Source organism: Leptinotarsa decemlineata, unplaced genomic scaffold (genome assembly GCF_025532065.1).
Source record: "Leptinotarsa decemlineata unplaced genomic scaffold, Ldec_3_MD MMD2_tig00000505_RagTag_RagTag, whole genome shotgun sequence".
Lineage (NCBI taxonomy): Eukaryota > Metazoa > Arthropoda > Insecta > Coleoptera > Chrysomelidae > Leptinotarsa > Leptinotarsa decemlineata.
Window position 1 is genome coordinate 15,445,649 of NW_027412549.1, and position 16,423 is coordinate 15,462,071.

General features: G+C 33.6%; 1 protein-coding gene across 6 annotated transcripts in view; it reads left to right on the top strand.

Annotated features, from left to right (window-relative positions):
- The window catches only part of Rgl (Ral guanine nucleotide dissociation stimulator-like), a 159,580-nt gene that overhangs the window by 36,668 nt on the left and 106,489 nt on the right, over positions 1 to 16,423 (top strand). For 2 of the 6 annotated variants that reach the window (XM_074174062.1, XM_074174063.1), the window contains exon 1: positions 1,886 to 2,423. The exons of the other annotated variants lie outside the window; for them this stretch is intronic. In XM_074174062.1, the coding sequence (XP_074030163.1) occupies positions 2,205 to 2,423 (219 nt within the window). In that variant the 5' untranslated portion in view covers positions 1,886 to 2,204. Of the gene's footprint in view, positions 1 to 1,885; positions 2,424 to 16,423 lie in introns of those variants that run through there. 6 annotated transcript variants of the gene reach the window in all.

Genomic DNA, 16,423 nt, shown 5'->3' on the forward strand with positions numbered 1-16,423 from the left:
ACCTCTTTTGCTCGAGCTTTGCGAGCGCACATAACTACTGCTCACGTGATAGGTGAATTAATTGCGGAATTTGCAGAGTCTGCAGATAATATTGAGAAACATGAAAAAATTCTAAGAATGTTCCATGATTTTTCTGTAAATCCTCAAACATTAAATTCTATCAATACTGATGAAGATTTAACTGATATGAGTAAATTCCCTGAAAACTTGAAATTTTTCTTTTTTTTAATAAATAACGATCAATAATTAAATATATAATAGGACTACAAGTTTAGTAAAAGGCTTAAATTGTTAATAAATTCATAATGAACAAAAAAGACTTGAAGCATATTTGTCATAACTGCAATAGTTTAAAAGTTATTATAATTATAAAAGCGAAGGAGCGAATGAAAAAGACAAGTATCAAGGTATCACAATATTAAAAGTTTTATAAAAAATTGAATAAATAACAAAAAACTTTTTTTCAAATAAACAATTAAAAAAGGATTTAAAAAAAGGTTTTTTAAAAATTTTAATGAACAATAGAATTTATGATTTAAAAAAAAAAGGTTCCTTAATTTTAATATTTAGTTGCAAAAAACGAGTGTTAGTTAACAAACGCATTTTTTAGCAACAAATAAATTTTTTTAAGAAACCATTTTTTTCTAAAAATCATGATTTTTTTCAATTAACATAATGCAAAAAAAAATTCGAATTGCTTATAAACAATGTATTTGTTTATAATAAATTTATTAACAATAGCTGTAAAAAATAAAAAAAAACAATAATTAGTTTTTAGCCATGAGACATTGAAACAATAAAAATCAGAAAAAAAATTTGTAATGTATTTTTTATAAAATTATAATTTTCAATTGTCAATACAAACGGTAATCTATTTTTTTGCCAATTAAGGATAACTTCACTAAAGGAAAAAATGCCAGGGTTTTAGTTTAATAATTATAGGGATTTTTATGTTAACTTTCAATTCAGAAAAAGTTATTAATTAACAAATTTATAATTAACGGAAGCCAGACTACCCGCTTTTGGCTCTATTTTCAGGGCTCTAAAAATTATAAATAATCGATATACAGTTTCGGGAGTCAGGACTTTTTTTACGCAAATTCATTGATCTTTTCAAATCTTTTTTCAAATTTCCAAAATTTTGAAAATTTTCCGAGATATTAAGAAAAAACTAAAGCCCCATTTTTTTCACTTAATTGTTTATAACTTTTGTAATTTTTATCGGCGCGTTTTCGGACCTTTCCTTAAACTTTCTAGGCAAAAATACGAATCGAATGTCACCTTGGTCGTAATTTTTGGACAGGGCTGAAAAATATTATAAAAAAAAGTACATGTGAACTAGACTACAATGTCATAACCTCTTAATTTTATTAAAAGAATATTACGATCAATTGTTTCAAACGCCCTCTTCAGATCAACAAAAACAGTCACTACAAATGTATTGTTATCAACTTCTTTTTTGAATTTAGATAAAGTGGCTTGTAATGCGGATTCACATGAATATTTTTACGAAATCCAGATTGATTATTTATTAAAATTTCATTTTTTTCAACATGGAACGTGGAATAAACTTCCTGATAAGGTTTTTCCAAATGTATTTAATCTCCAGCGATTCAAATTCAATTTTAATTGATACTTTCGCGAAGGCACCGGTCTTAGAGCGCCTTAATGATTTTCCTGCAGAACATTTATAAGCTTCTTTATATTCGATTTGTATATCTGCCCAATTGACAGTCACACGATATTAAAAAAAAATGTTTGCTTAATTTTTCTAGATTTTCGGGGTGGGGGTGAGTTTTCAAGCGGTGTACTTATATTCCGGATTCCTGATACGCCTGCGCTCAACGGGCAATTACTTTGAACGCCGGTTTGTGACATCTCATTTGTTTGTATGGAGCTCTGTGGTAGATCGAAGCGAGCCTGTGTCAAAAGCGGTCGGTCGAGTTTTAGGAGCGCATATCACGACTTCGCGTTAAATATCGATCCGGATCGCGTTTTTCATTTGTTCAGGCTTTTTTACGTTTCGCCGGCTCGCTATGATTTCTCCTCCTGGCTGACCGATCGGTTTGTGTTGTGGAATTCTCCATTTTAATCGACAGTCGTTGGATTTTGTCGAAATTAATTTTGAAAAATAGTGATGATCTTCAACTGAGTGGAATTTCTACGGATAGATTGTTTGAAAGTTGCGTTTTTTTCCCGTTCAAATGTTGCTGCCTACGAATTCTTCTTCCCCGATTGGCTTTCAACAAGAATTTTACCAGAGCGTCACGGAAAAAACGAAACTTTTCGCTTCGAAATGCGTGAATAACAAAAGTCCGGCCAAGGACAAGAGTTGGGATACTCTGAGAAGAAGCCGGTTCAGGTTTTGTGTTTGTACCGGGCCGAGGAAAAATAGTAAGAAAACCGCCAAGTGGTACGTTAAGGTAAGTCACTCTGTCGTTGATTTTTATCAATGTTCCATTTAATAAGATACCTATATACGTTTTGCGATAAATATGTTTATGTATTCATAATGCCCAAGGAATGTGTAAATTCGAAAATAACAAATACAGCTATCTGGGATTTCTCCTCTACTCATAAAAGCGCCTTTCACTGTTATTCAAAACCTCGCTCGAATCATTTAAAACTTCTACGAATAAAAACATCAAGAGTCTATTATTATTAATGTTTGTAGTGTAAAGCATCAAAATACCTATTCAGAATGATTTTACAAAACAATATTTGAAGGAGACTGTTTTGTCTTGTAAAAACATCGGTTTTTGTGAAAAACGTGAAATGATTTGAAAATCACCGACTTCAAAACAAATACCTTCATTATTATTTGTTTTGAATGCATTTTTGGGTCATAATGTTTTAAAATATGCATATTTGAAACATTTATGTGTTTTTACTCTAAAGTGAAACAGATTTCGTAAGAACTCTTCTAAGAAAGATCATTTTATCCCCAAAAACGTGAAGATGTTCATCCCATCAGAAAGAAAATAAGTTTGCTGTAAACAAAATTTTTTTTAGTGTCAATTGTTATGGTACTGATGTGTACTAAATCTGATATTAAAAAACGAATGGAGTCTCACATTGTTTTTGATCACTATTTTTTCCAAACATTCAAATAGGAAATACTAATTTATCCTTTATACAGTGTAACTCATTTTTAATAGAAACACCCCCTTAAATTTGAAGTTGTAAACCGATTTTAATAATTTTTTTTTATGTCAAGTACTAAAAGGTCTACCTTGGGACAAAATTTGAAATGTTCATTAAAGTTTCAGGGCATACTATGATATTTTTTCTTAGTCGAAAATCAAGATTCTTTATTAGCGATTTTTTTACTGAAAAAATCACTACGCCACTGGATTGAGAGTGCCTCTAAACAGGTGTGATCAAAATTTCATGAAAAAATATTCATTGTTAGCAAAGTTATGACAACTCAAAAATTCGAAAACTCACAATTACAAAAAACACCCTATATCAACAGATATAGCCATGAGAATATTTTTTCATGATTTCAACAATAAAGTGCCGCCAGATGAAAAAAAAAAAGCAAATAGCGTAAATATTTTTAATGAAAATAACGTAATTACATTCAAGTTTTCACGCAAATAACTAAAACTAAGGCCTAATATTTCAATTTAAATCTCAGTTGCCATGAAAATGATATTACAGTTTGACCCTTGTGAAAGAGTTGAGTGTACTATTGTCAACAAAATTCCCCTTACAGTTCTTCAAATTATTTTGTGTCATGGCTGCAAGATTGAGCGTAAGAGAGAAAATTGAAATTGTACGCCTTTCGGGAGATGACGTTTGAAGTGCTAGAGAGGTTTGTAGAGTATTTAATGAGAGACATCCAGATCGTCCTCGTATTAGCTGCGGTACGGTAAATGAAATAAATAAAATATTCAATGAAACTGGTGTAGTATCAAAAATGATGTTAAAAAGTAATCCTGTACAAAGACGAAACAGGAATGATCAAATCATTTTAGATTATTTCGGAAATAATCCTAATGCCTGTATAAGGAATGCCACTTTAGATTTGAATATTCCACGAGAAACTATTCGGAGATGTCTCAAAGCGAAGAATATTAAACCTTTCAAGCCAAAATTTTTACACACACTTCAAGAAGGCGACGAAGCGAGACGTCTGGAATATTGTTTATGGGCCCAAGGGAAATATTTAAACAATAGAAATTTACTAAAAAATATTTTATATGCCGACGAATCCACTTTCACTACAAATGGAGTAGTGTCATATTGGGCAGCGGATAATCCCAACTGGGTAATAAACTGTAAAAGCCAGTATTCCCAAAAAATCAACGCCTGGTGTGGGATATTGAACGAACGAATTATTGGTCCTTTCTTTTTTGAGGAAAACATTAATGCGCAGAGGTTTCTAGAATTTTTAAACACAGAGTTTTGAGATGCTATTCACGAGCTGCCAATCAAAACGATCAAATTTAATTGTCCAGTTAGATGGGCGTTCAGTTCATTATGCCAGAGCTGTAAGACATTTTCCAAACCGATGGATAGGCCGTGGTAGTCCGTTTATAGAGTGGCCACCCAGATCTCCAGACCTCACAGTTTTGGACTTTTTTCTCTGGGGACTTCTCACACAAAAGGTTTACAAAAACTGCTCAAGAGATAGAAATGAACTTTGTGCAAGAATTCGACAGGTATGTGCAGGTATTAGCCCTCAAGAACTAAGGAACGTAATCAGAAACATTCGTAAGCGCTACGACACATGTATCGAAATACGTGGTGGATTAGTAGATGCTACTAGAATATGAATTAGAATTAATTGTTGCACTGAATCGAAACATTTCAATAATTAGTTATTAGTTACGTTTATTAAAATTTTTTGCTTCATTGTTAGTTGAATTGTGTGAATGTAATTCCGTTATTTTTATCAAAAATATTTACGGTATTTGTTTTTTTTTTTTCATCTGACGGCACTTTATTGTTGAAATCATGAAAAAAATGATATATTGTGACTGTTAGCTGTGTGAGTTTTCGAATTTTTGAGTTGTCATAACTTTGTTAATAATGAATATTTTTTCATGAAATTTTGGTCACACCTATTTAGAGGCACTCTGAATCCAGTGGCGTAGTGATTTTTCAATAAAAAAATCGCTAATAAAAAATCCCGATTTTCGACTAAGAAAAAATATCGTAGTATGGCCTGAAACTTTAATAAACATTTCAAATTTTGTCCCAAGGTAGACCTTTCAGTATTTGACATTTCAAAAAAAATTATTAAAATCGGTTTACAACTTCAAATTTTTGGGGGGTGTTTCCATTAAAAATGGGTCACACTGTATATTTAAATTGAAAGGGTTATATTTTAAAGAAATATTAATTTTTGAGAAAGAAAGGTTTTGGCTTTCTACTTCTTCATCTTTATGCAAAAACTGATAGTACGGTGTTATTAACCTAAAAAAAGGCCTAACCTTGACATCCAAAGTAAAAGTTTTATTCCAACTCCAAATTGTTCTATATAACCCTCTTATTGTTTGGTAAAAAGTTACACCATTTTGAGCGTCGGGTTTAGGGGGGAGGGGGAGAAAAAGTAGGAAATTTAGTAGTTTTTTTAGTTTTTTGGAAATTGGTTGAAAACTAAGCTGTTTAGCACAAAGAGTGTTATATACAAAAATATTCTACATGAAATTTTAAACAAAAAATGTCCTATGCATATTCCCTGTAAAATTTACGGTTCATGAGTTGCAGACGGTGTAAAAATAAAAATGATATAATTTTTAAGGTTTTTTTTCCAAATAAAGCTATATAGAAATAAGTAAATGATTTAATTAAATAGTAATAATATACTACAGTATTATAGTCAAAAAGAGGCTAAGAGGCACCATAGAAGGTTGAAAAAGTAAAAATAATTGTTAGGAGAAACGTGGTAGTACAAGCAGAACATAATCCGTTCTCTAAATCACCTGAACTCTCTTCCTTGTCAACAGGGGTTATAGGTGATGAAACTGTAATAAAGCATTTGAAATAGGAGCCATATCCATCAAAGCTATTGAAAACAAAACATTTAAAGAAATACACGTGAAAAGAAAGTTTGCTGTCAAGTCTCTAGCCTCTATAACGAAGTCGGTGAAAATTAACAACGACATGGTATGTGTAAATCCTAACACTCTCTTACATCGGATGGTGTGTACAGTAAGGAGTGATGAGAGATTAGAGGAATTTTTTCAGTTTGAACTCTGTGCATATCCTACATCACTGTTTGACGAATCTGGCTTGATGAGGAAGGGGAAAAAATCATCAATGGTGACGGTTTTGGTTTCAGATTCAAAAGAATCATCATACATCGATGACCCAGTGAAAGTGTCCTATATAATTGACGGAGGCCACCTCCTACATCGTGTTGTCTGGCAACAGCCTGCTACATTTAAACAGATTTGCGAGCAATATAGTGATTACGTATGTACTCATTATGGAAAAGCGACTGTTGTTTTTGATGGTTACGAACGAAGTAACACAAAGGATCAAGAACACCTACGAAGATCACGTTCCAACATTGTGGTCAAAGTAGAAGACTCAATCCATGTCAACATAAATCAAAATGAATTTTTATCTAGTGCTAAAAACAAGATGGGTCTAATAACCCTCCTTTCATCGCACTTGCAACAATGTGGTTGCACAGTTCTTCAAGCATCGGGTGATGCTGACCTATTAGTAGTCTTAACAGCTATTGATGAAGCGAAGAAAGATGTTCAAACGTGTGTTATTGGCGATGACATGGACTTATTAGTACTGTTGACTGTCCACGCACCTTCAGGGAATAAACTGAAAATGGTCGTACCTAAAAAAGGAAATCACCAGGAAAAAGTGTACATTATTTCTGACATTCAGCAAGGCATTGGGGATATGAAAGATGTACTTCTGGTTACATACGCCTTCACAGGATATGACACTGTCTGCTGTCTATAAGAAGGGAAAAATTGCACCTTATAGGAAAGTTCAAGCCAACAACGTTCTTCGTGAAAAACTTCTGGTCTTCAACAACCCCAAAGCCGACCCCAGTGCAGTGGTTGATGCAGGAAATTACTTCCTACTTGCAATGTTTGGAGCCAAGAACACTGAAGATCTAGATTGTCTCCGCTACCAGTCCTACTTGAAAGCGATTGCAAAGCAGCCTATACATGCATTACTGAAGTTGGATGCACTACCCCCCACTTCAGGAGCGTCCAGACAGCATCCATTTAGGACCTACCACCAGGTACAACAGTGGCTGAATGAAGATAAGGATCCACTCGAGTGGGGTTGGAAGAAGATTGGCGACCACCTGACACCAATTACAACAGCACGTCCTGCAGCCCCCCAGGAATTACTGTCCCTTATAATGTGTACTTGCAAAGATGAATGCGTTCGTAATTGTGAATGCAGAAGGAGTGGTCTAAACTGCACTAGCATATGCAGCAATTGTTCAGGCCAAACATGTGATAACATGGACAATAATAACATCTTAGACGACGAGCTAGATGAGGAGGATAATGTGCTGGAGGATGAGTGAAGTTAATGAAGACATTGAACGTTCCAAATTTGAAAGATATTCATGCTTAAGAAGTGAATTTATGTTGCAATGTTCGTAGAAAGTTCAGGGTGGGTTTCTCCGTATCACAGGTTTATATGGCCTAGGCCTGTGGAAGCCTCTTTTCCCTTAAAAAAGAGTGCCCCTTGATAAGGTGGTGAGGTTGTCGTTTCTTCAAGGCCTTTCACTAACATATCACCGGCCACTGAAATAGCAACATTCTTTAACGAAGCTTATTTTTTTAAAAAATTATCAAAATTACGAAAAAGTTAACATTTACACCGTCTGTAACTCTTGAACCGTACAATTTAGAGTGATTATGAAAAGAACCATTCTTATTTAAAATTTAACGTAGAACATTTTTGTATATAACAATGTTTAGGATAAACCGCTTAGTTTTTGAAATATTTACGAAAAACTAAAAAAACTAGTGATTTTTCAAATTCCCCCCCCCCTCACCCCCAAACCCGACGCTCAAAATGGTGTAACTTTTTACCATAGAATAAGGGGACTATGTAGAGCAATTTGGTGTTGGAGGAAAACTTTTACTTTGGATGTTGAGGTTTAGGTCTAATTACACCGTACTATGAGGGAAACTTCAGAAGAAAGAAAGCAACTACCTAACTTCGAAATAAACTTTCTGCAAAGATGTGTAAAGCATGCAAAGAAGTAATTTTTAAAAACAAACTGAAGAAAAACCCCTCCCTAGAAACAACTAATTTCAAATAAATATTGAATTGCACGAGAGAGAGAGAGAGAGAGAAATACATCACGCATACAATATACAGGGTGTTTATTGAACATGCGGTAAAAATTGTAAAAAGATGAAGAAATGGTAAGGCAAAACCTTTCTTTTTCAAAAAATCTTTAAATAGTTATTGGATTATTGAGTTATTATAAATTGTGAACATGATGGGAATATTCAAACGAATTGCCAGATGATATTAATGTGTAAAGTGGAATAGGATGAGTGACGTTATGTGAATAAATGTGTGAGTGTCAAAAAAATACGCGCAAAATTTTTATTTGAAATGTACCTACACACAAAAATAGGTTTTTTTTCCATGACATTTCATGAAGAAGGTATTTGTATTTTTCAATATTAGGCGTGTAAAATTAACTCCTTATATTTCGTCTCATCGAGAAGCAATACTAAGAAAACGTTCAGTATTGTGGAAAAACAGTTCATGGTCTCGTCATTGCTTGGTCGTAATTTTTTGGCCGAAATAACACCCTAATCATGCTTCAGCCACCGTATTCGACAGATTTGTCCCCCTGCGATTTTTTCTGTTCTCATTATTGAAGAGACCCATGAAAGGACGGCGTTTTGCGACGATTGAGAAGATGAAAATCGAATCGCTGACAGGGCTTAGGAACATACTAAAAGTGCATATCAGAGTTGCTTTTAGGATTGGTTAAAACTGTGGCACAAGTGTATTATATCTGAGGGGGACTGTTTTGAAGTGAACACAATTAAAAGTGATAAACAGATGAGATGAGAAAAATTTAAATTCACTTAATTTTTTGAACAGACAGGGTATGTTAAATGAATATACAAACAATTCTCAATGAAAAATTGAAATTACACCTGCGAATGCGAATAATCCTTTCAAAATTAGAACGTCTGAGGTAGTTTTTATGCTTACAGTGTAACCTAAGAGATTTTCCACCTTGCAATCTATATAAAACTCCTGGTAATTGGGAAATTCTAAGAACAGTGTCAAGTGAAACTTCAGAGGGCATTTCAGTTCATGCGTCTTTATAGTTGTCATCATTCTGGGAAAATGTGCAACTTTAATTTTAGCAAAACATCATTTTATAGACATATATCTGATAAAATGTAATGAATTACGTTGTTCAATACATTTTATAAAGCAAAGTGCCAATGTCGCGTCACAAACACACACATGTCGAGGATACATGCGCGATGAGGAAAGGTTGCATTTGCGTTGATTCTGTTTTATGCAGGTAGAAAGGTACTTACTATTTCAGAATTGAAGATGATAGATATGAATTAATTTTTGTTTGACTGTTAGTTACCAGGCGATCTGTTTTTCGTTAACTAGCTGCCGCACCCCTGCGAACGACAACCCTCAGAAGTCGAAACTTTTGCGAGCTAAGGACTAACGAGGTTTTACTTTTTAACGTGCGATTCCTAACACGGTGATGCAGGCATATACAAGTGTTTTTGAGGATTCGATTCCATTTTTCACACGAAATTCTTTGATAATTTTTTTTTGAAATCAGGAAATCGTCGAAAACGCATAACTTTCATGCTTCTCAACAACAAAGTAAATATACAGGGTGTTCCTTAAACACGTGGTAATTCTTAGACCCATTTTAAGAAAAAAACTTCCTATGGACGTATGTCCTAAACGCCTTAACTTTTGAGATATAGGGTGGCAAAGTTTTCAAAAAAAAACAGTATTTTAATAATAACTGAGATAATTTTGTAGACATCTCTGGCATATTTGGTACATATGTTCCATGCCTCAAGGCGCTTTTTCTGATGCACACAAATTTGTATTTTTTCAAACAGTGGCATCCCTACGAGTTTCGCATTGAATATTTTTGGGGAAAAAGTACTACGCCAATGCTTTCTTCTCAAAATAAAATCATTTTTAAAATCCTCATTTATTTTTGAGAAAATTTGATCTCCTGGTATTTCTTTGTCCGACGCATGATTTTCACTCAAAAAAAATAAAAATCGACAAAAAGCAAATTAAGAAATTAGATCAATTCTAAAATAAATGAGAATTTGAAAATTGCTTCATAACGCATTACCAATTCCCTAATAATATTTGAAAACATAATCTGCAAAAAAATAAATTTTTCACAAAAACCAGTTTTATTTTATTTTGTGACAGTAAGTCTGAACGAATAGCACAAATTTGTTAATTAGTAATAATACCAAAACTGATTATAAAAATTGTTGGAAGTGGCCACCTGTACTTAGTATGCATGCCTCCGCCCTTCTACGCATGGAATTACGCACCCGTTCGAATATTCCCGGCGTATTTCGTATAGTTTCACACGAGGCAACTATTCGCTCTCTTAAATCTCCTAAAGTATTAACGGGAGTTTTATACACAAGAGTTTTAAGGTGACCCCATAAAAAAATCTAAACTGTTGAGATCGGGGGATCTTGCTGGCCATTGCTGAGGTCCTCCGCGACCTATCCAACGATTAGGATGAACTGTATTTAAATGGTTTCGGACAATTACACTGAAATGAGCAGGGGCGCCATCGTGCATGTACCATATTCGATTCCTTAACGCAAGTGGCACATCTTCCAATAACCCAGGTAAGTCTTCTTCGAGAAAGTGTAAATAAGAACGACCATCAAGGCGTCGTGGTAGAAAAAATGGGCCTATTAGATGATCACCTATAATTTCTGCCCATACATTAACCGAAAATTGGTGTTGGAATTTCTTCAGCCCACACATGATTGTTATGGAAATTTTGAATGGCATTCCGAGAAAAATTTGCTTCGTCTGTGAACAAAATGTGTGTCTCAAACTGCGGATTTAGTGCAATACTTTGTAGATACCACTGACTGAAGTTCACACGCTGTGGAAAATCTCTGCGGAGTAATGCCTGCATTCTTGAAATATGGTATGGGTATAACAAAAAATCAACCAAAATACGCCAAACAATTTGATGACAAATATCCAGAGTTCTAGCGATCTTCTTCGTACTCGTCTCAGGATGTTCCTCAATTTCTTGCAGCACCGCTTCCTCAATTTCAGGAGTTCTTACTACACGAGGTCTACCTTCCGAAGTCCCTTTTTTGAAACTACCAGTTTCCCCAAGTCGACGATGAATATTTGAAAAAGTTCAGCTATCTGGTAAGGCACGATTAGGATATATTTCCTGATAAATGCGCCTGGCTTCTGTTGCATTACCATCGGCAAGGCCATATACGTAATGCATTTGCGCCATTTTCGCATTCGTATAATTTACCATATTTACTGATATTCAGAAAAACAGCGGACTACCAAAATAACTTCAATAACACTTCAAAATCAATCAAAACGCGCTGTGACAGTTTTTAACACCAACACCTTACTTTAAACCAACTTCAATATTAGCTACTGACGTTTGTACATACAGAGAATTCGTTTTTTATTGCTATGGTGGGTACGCTGTTTTTTCTGCTTTTAATCTTCAAAAGAAATCACATATCGACAAACTCCATATTTCCAAGAGGTGCAGTAAATAAATTTTTCTACACGTCATTTATTCCAGGATAACTAAATTTATGTTTTCAAAAATTATTAAGCGGTGCTGCGTTATGACGTAATTTTAATTGAGAACAGTGCATCTGACAACAAACAAATACCTTTTAGATCCTCAATGATTTTGCAACAAATCTTATCTCTTAGTTTGCTTTCAGTCGATGCACGATACCGCATCAGATTTTTAAGGAATTTATCCTTAAGTAAAGCGATTTTTAATTTTTTGAGCGAAAACCATGCGTCGGACAAAGAAAACCCAGCAAATCAAATGTGCCCAAAAATGTATGGAAATTTTAAAAATAATTTTTAATTCAAGATAAAGCAGTGGCGTAGTATTTTTTTCGCCAAAAATATACATTTCAAAACTCGTACGTACGCCACTGGCAGAGAAAATTAAGAAAATTGTACATCAAAAAATGCGCCTTGAGGCATGGAACATATGTACCAAATATGCCAAAGATGTCGACAAAATTATCTCAGTTATTATTAAAAAACTGATTATTTTTGAAAACTTTGCCACCCTGTATCTCAAAAGTTAAGGCGTTTAGGTCATACGTTCATAGGACGTTTTTTCCTTAAAATGGGTCTAAGAATTACCTCCTTAAATATTAGCATGTGTTTAAGGAACACCCTGTATTTAACAACTGAAACTATGAAAATATGTTTGAGACGAGCGTATTACTATATTTTTTTAACAGACCTCGTATACTCGACTATCCGTGTGAAGAATGCGATAAACTTGAGAACTGCCAAAAGATTTTCATATAGTTTTCACCAAAAGACGGAGCGATTCAAGAGGAAGGTACAGCTTGTCAAATGTAGGAAGAGCTTTCTGAATTCCGTTATGGTCATGTGCGTTCGCTAGACTATGAGAGCGAGAGAAAGAGAGGGAGGTAGAGAGAGCGAGAGAGAGAGGGAGCTAGAGAGAGCGAGAGAGAGGGAGCTAGAGAGAGCGAGAGGTGATGCAGGCATATACAAGTGTTTTTGAGGATTCAATTCTATTTCCCACACAAAATTCTTTGATAATTTTTTTTCGATATCAGGAAATCGCCGAAAACGCATCACTTTCATGCTTCTCAACAACAAACGTTATGGTCTCGCCCACTAGATGTGCGTTCGCTAGATGACTATGAGAACGAGAGAAAGAGGGAGGTAGAGAGAACGAGAGAGATAGAGCTGAAGAGAGAGAGGAAGCTAGATAGAGGAAGCTAGAGAGAGGGAGCTAGAGAGAGAGAGCTAGAGAGAGGAAGCTAGAGAGAGGGAGCTAGAGAAAGAAAGCTAGAGAGAGGGTGCTAGAGAGAGGGAGGTAGGTATAGAGAGCAAGCTAGAGAGAGAGAAAGCTAGAGAGAGAGAGAGAGAGAGAGAGAGAGAGAGAGAGAGAGAGCGCAGGAGAGACAGAGGGAATTTTCAAAACTCTTCCTAGATTTGACAAGCTGTATATAGGTATATTTCATTGATTTTTTCTGTAACTTGATGGTGTTATTCTTGCAAAATCGGGACGGATCGCTATAATTGCAATATATTTTTTCGAAATTAACATTTTTTGTAAAGTTTTTGAAATTTATAGTGAAGTAGTCTTAACATAAATAATATCGTGTTTTGAACTCGAATGTAAGTAGACCTTGAAAATATGATATATTACCGAACCAGTTAGGTGTACTTATGATTAATCGAGTTTCTAGCGGACCGACGCGTAACATGTTTGTTTTATCAAATTTACAATTGTATTACATTTTAACCATCGGTAGTAGAACTCGTCTGAATATTCAAACGATGTGTTCCGTTATGATTAAAAACAATTTTAATTCAGTGCTATTAGATCGATCGTACAATATGAAAATTGAGGAAGAGAAATAACATGAATCTTAATCTCATTTGTAGAAGTTTCAATTCCAATCATGATCTTTTAGATCTCGCCACTGGCAACTTTAATAGCAAGCCTAATAACAGGAAGGCGGCAACAATATTCAGAGTCGTAAGAGTTGAAAATAAAGTTGATTTCAGTAATAAATTGATTATTTTTTCTGTAGTTTTTTACCTTTGATGTGACATATAAATTTTTGAAACTTTCAAAAACTAGCAGCAATTTCAAGTTCAGATTGGTGAATGATTTGGTATCAATCCCGCATTTTTGAAGAAAATTTTAAGATTGAATGCACAAATACTCGCACGAATATGCCAAATGAAAACGAATATGGAACAGTTTATTTTTTTCCTAAAAATAGAGAATTAATTATCCGAAAAAGCGTAAGCCTAATACTTATACCACTAATCAATTAGATTATTTCATTTCTAACATATGCGATAACAATATTTTCCCAATGTTTGAAAGGTTACAACATAACATAATAAAAAAAATAGAAATTGATATCAATCTTGAATTGCCCCAAGAAATTAAAAAGGAAGAAACAAAACAAATATGTGATTTCATTGACCTTTTTGATTACACTAAAATATTCAAAGGCTTTCTCAATCACTATCTAATCTCAGTTAAAGAAACATCTATAATGTACGTGAAAATGTTTGCAAAGTACCTAACTGGTTGCCACAGAATCAAACGAACACTTGAAATTCCTCTTTTCTGGATTTTGGTCAAGGCTAAAAGAGCATTTTCTAAAGGAAATTTCCACATGAAATAATCATTTTCACGTCAAGGTTCAATCAATAACACGGTGGTGCTCAATAACTTCTTGATAAACTACGATGGCAGCCTGCATTAATGTTGCTTGGATAAATACAAAACTGTTTCAAATTCATTAAATGAACTCTTGGCCTAGGGGCAATGTGTGCATGTCTCAATTCACAAATAAAGATCTATCAGAGACTAAGAACGTCAGATTCTGACAAAAAAAACACGTGTGGTTATTTTGCTAAAAAGCTACAAAAAAGACTGAAGATGTAGTTGACTACTACAAAATAGAAATATTTGTGTACAAATCCAATGTAGCCGAAATAATGTCTTCTAGCAGGTCTGGAAAATTAGTAGACTAACCTCTCTGATCGCTTATTCACATCAGGATTATCTAGATAGTGTTTGTAGCTCTTCTTTTCATTTCATATTCAATCTTCTTTTGAATGCTCTGTATTTGACAAAATAATCGATGTTATTGCTTGATCTATTCGCGGGCAGATGGCGCTGTACGCAACCTCCTTGATATAATTCGAACTCACTTTACATGTATTTCTTCATTTAAAAACAGTATTTTTTTACAACAACGCGCGCCTGCTGGCTTGGGCTTGGTAGCTGATTTTCAGGCTCCCTCTCCGGAATCGGAAAATATTAATGATCATTTTTCTAAACAATATACGGCTGATTGATCCCAAATTTTGATGAAATAAAAATAGTTTGAAAAGACCATAAAACACGCATTTATAGCATACGAAACAAAAAATTAAAAATAAAATATAGTTTAAAAAACTAAAAAACACGCTTTTAAACAACATCGAACTAAAAAGTTAAAACTGTTTTTTTTTTTTTGAAAATAATCCTAAAACAGTAACGAACGAAAAATAATAGTATTTTTGTGAAAAAAGCGTGGGCGCTTTGTAAAATATTTTTGGTATATCAACTTTTTAGTTCGATGTTCTTTAAAATCGTGTTTTTTACTTTTTTCAACTATATTTGTATTTTTTTTGACAAATTCTGTTAAATATATTATTACATTATAGAATTGGCCTGATTCAAATCATGATTCAAATCGCGAAATAAATCAAAAGATTTCAATGAATTTAAATCAAAAACATTTTTTTTCATTTCTACTAAAACTGAAATCATAAACTGATAAACTATAGGCTATAAAACAAAACTAGAGATTGTAAAAAAGTAAAGTATGGTTTATAAAAAAAAAAACATTAATTTTTGAAAGTTGAATTAAAAGTAAAAAATGAAGTGGAAAGGACAATTTTCTGTTTTCACTCGCACTGAGTGAGTTGAAATATTTATATGAAAACCGCATTCCTATATCTAATTCAATTTTTAAGATAATGCAGTCAAAAATGATTTTTTTTCGTTTATGTCCAGTTGTTTATATTTAATAAATATAAATCAAAATAATGACTTGTTGCTAGATATATATTTTTTATTCTTTTTACAAATTTCATACTCCATTATTTATAATTTCTTCATTTCAAAACATTTAAACTGTGCAATTTGTGAAAATAATTTTTTTTTTAATTTTGAGGTTATGAATTTAGGAAAATTATTGATGATTACTTGTCAGGCAACAGGAAGTACAGAAAAACGAGGACGTAGTACATTTGTAGGATTTGATTTGTATAAAACTAATTAGCCTAATGAACGAAATACATGTTAGAGATTGAGTGGTTCGGTCAAAATGTGATGTAAATGAAGGGCAATTTGTGGAATGTGTCAATATTTTTTACTTATGATGCACTGTTTGGAACATTTGGTGTAGTAATGAATATTACTGGAGTTTTTTCCCAACACCAAATCGTTATTTTTAACACCTCGACACGTGTTTCGATCACCAAGTGATCATTTTCAAAGAGGAAGATTAAAACTGGTTTCGATCACTTGGTGATCAAAACACGTGTCGAGGTGTTAAAAATAACGATTTGGTGTTGGGAAAAAACTCCAGTAATATAAAGAATGTGTCAAGTCAAGTATCATGTTGAAAATGGTGGTACC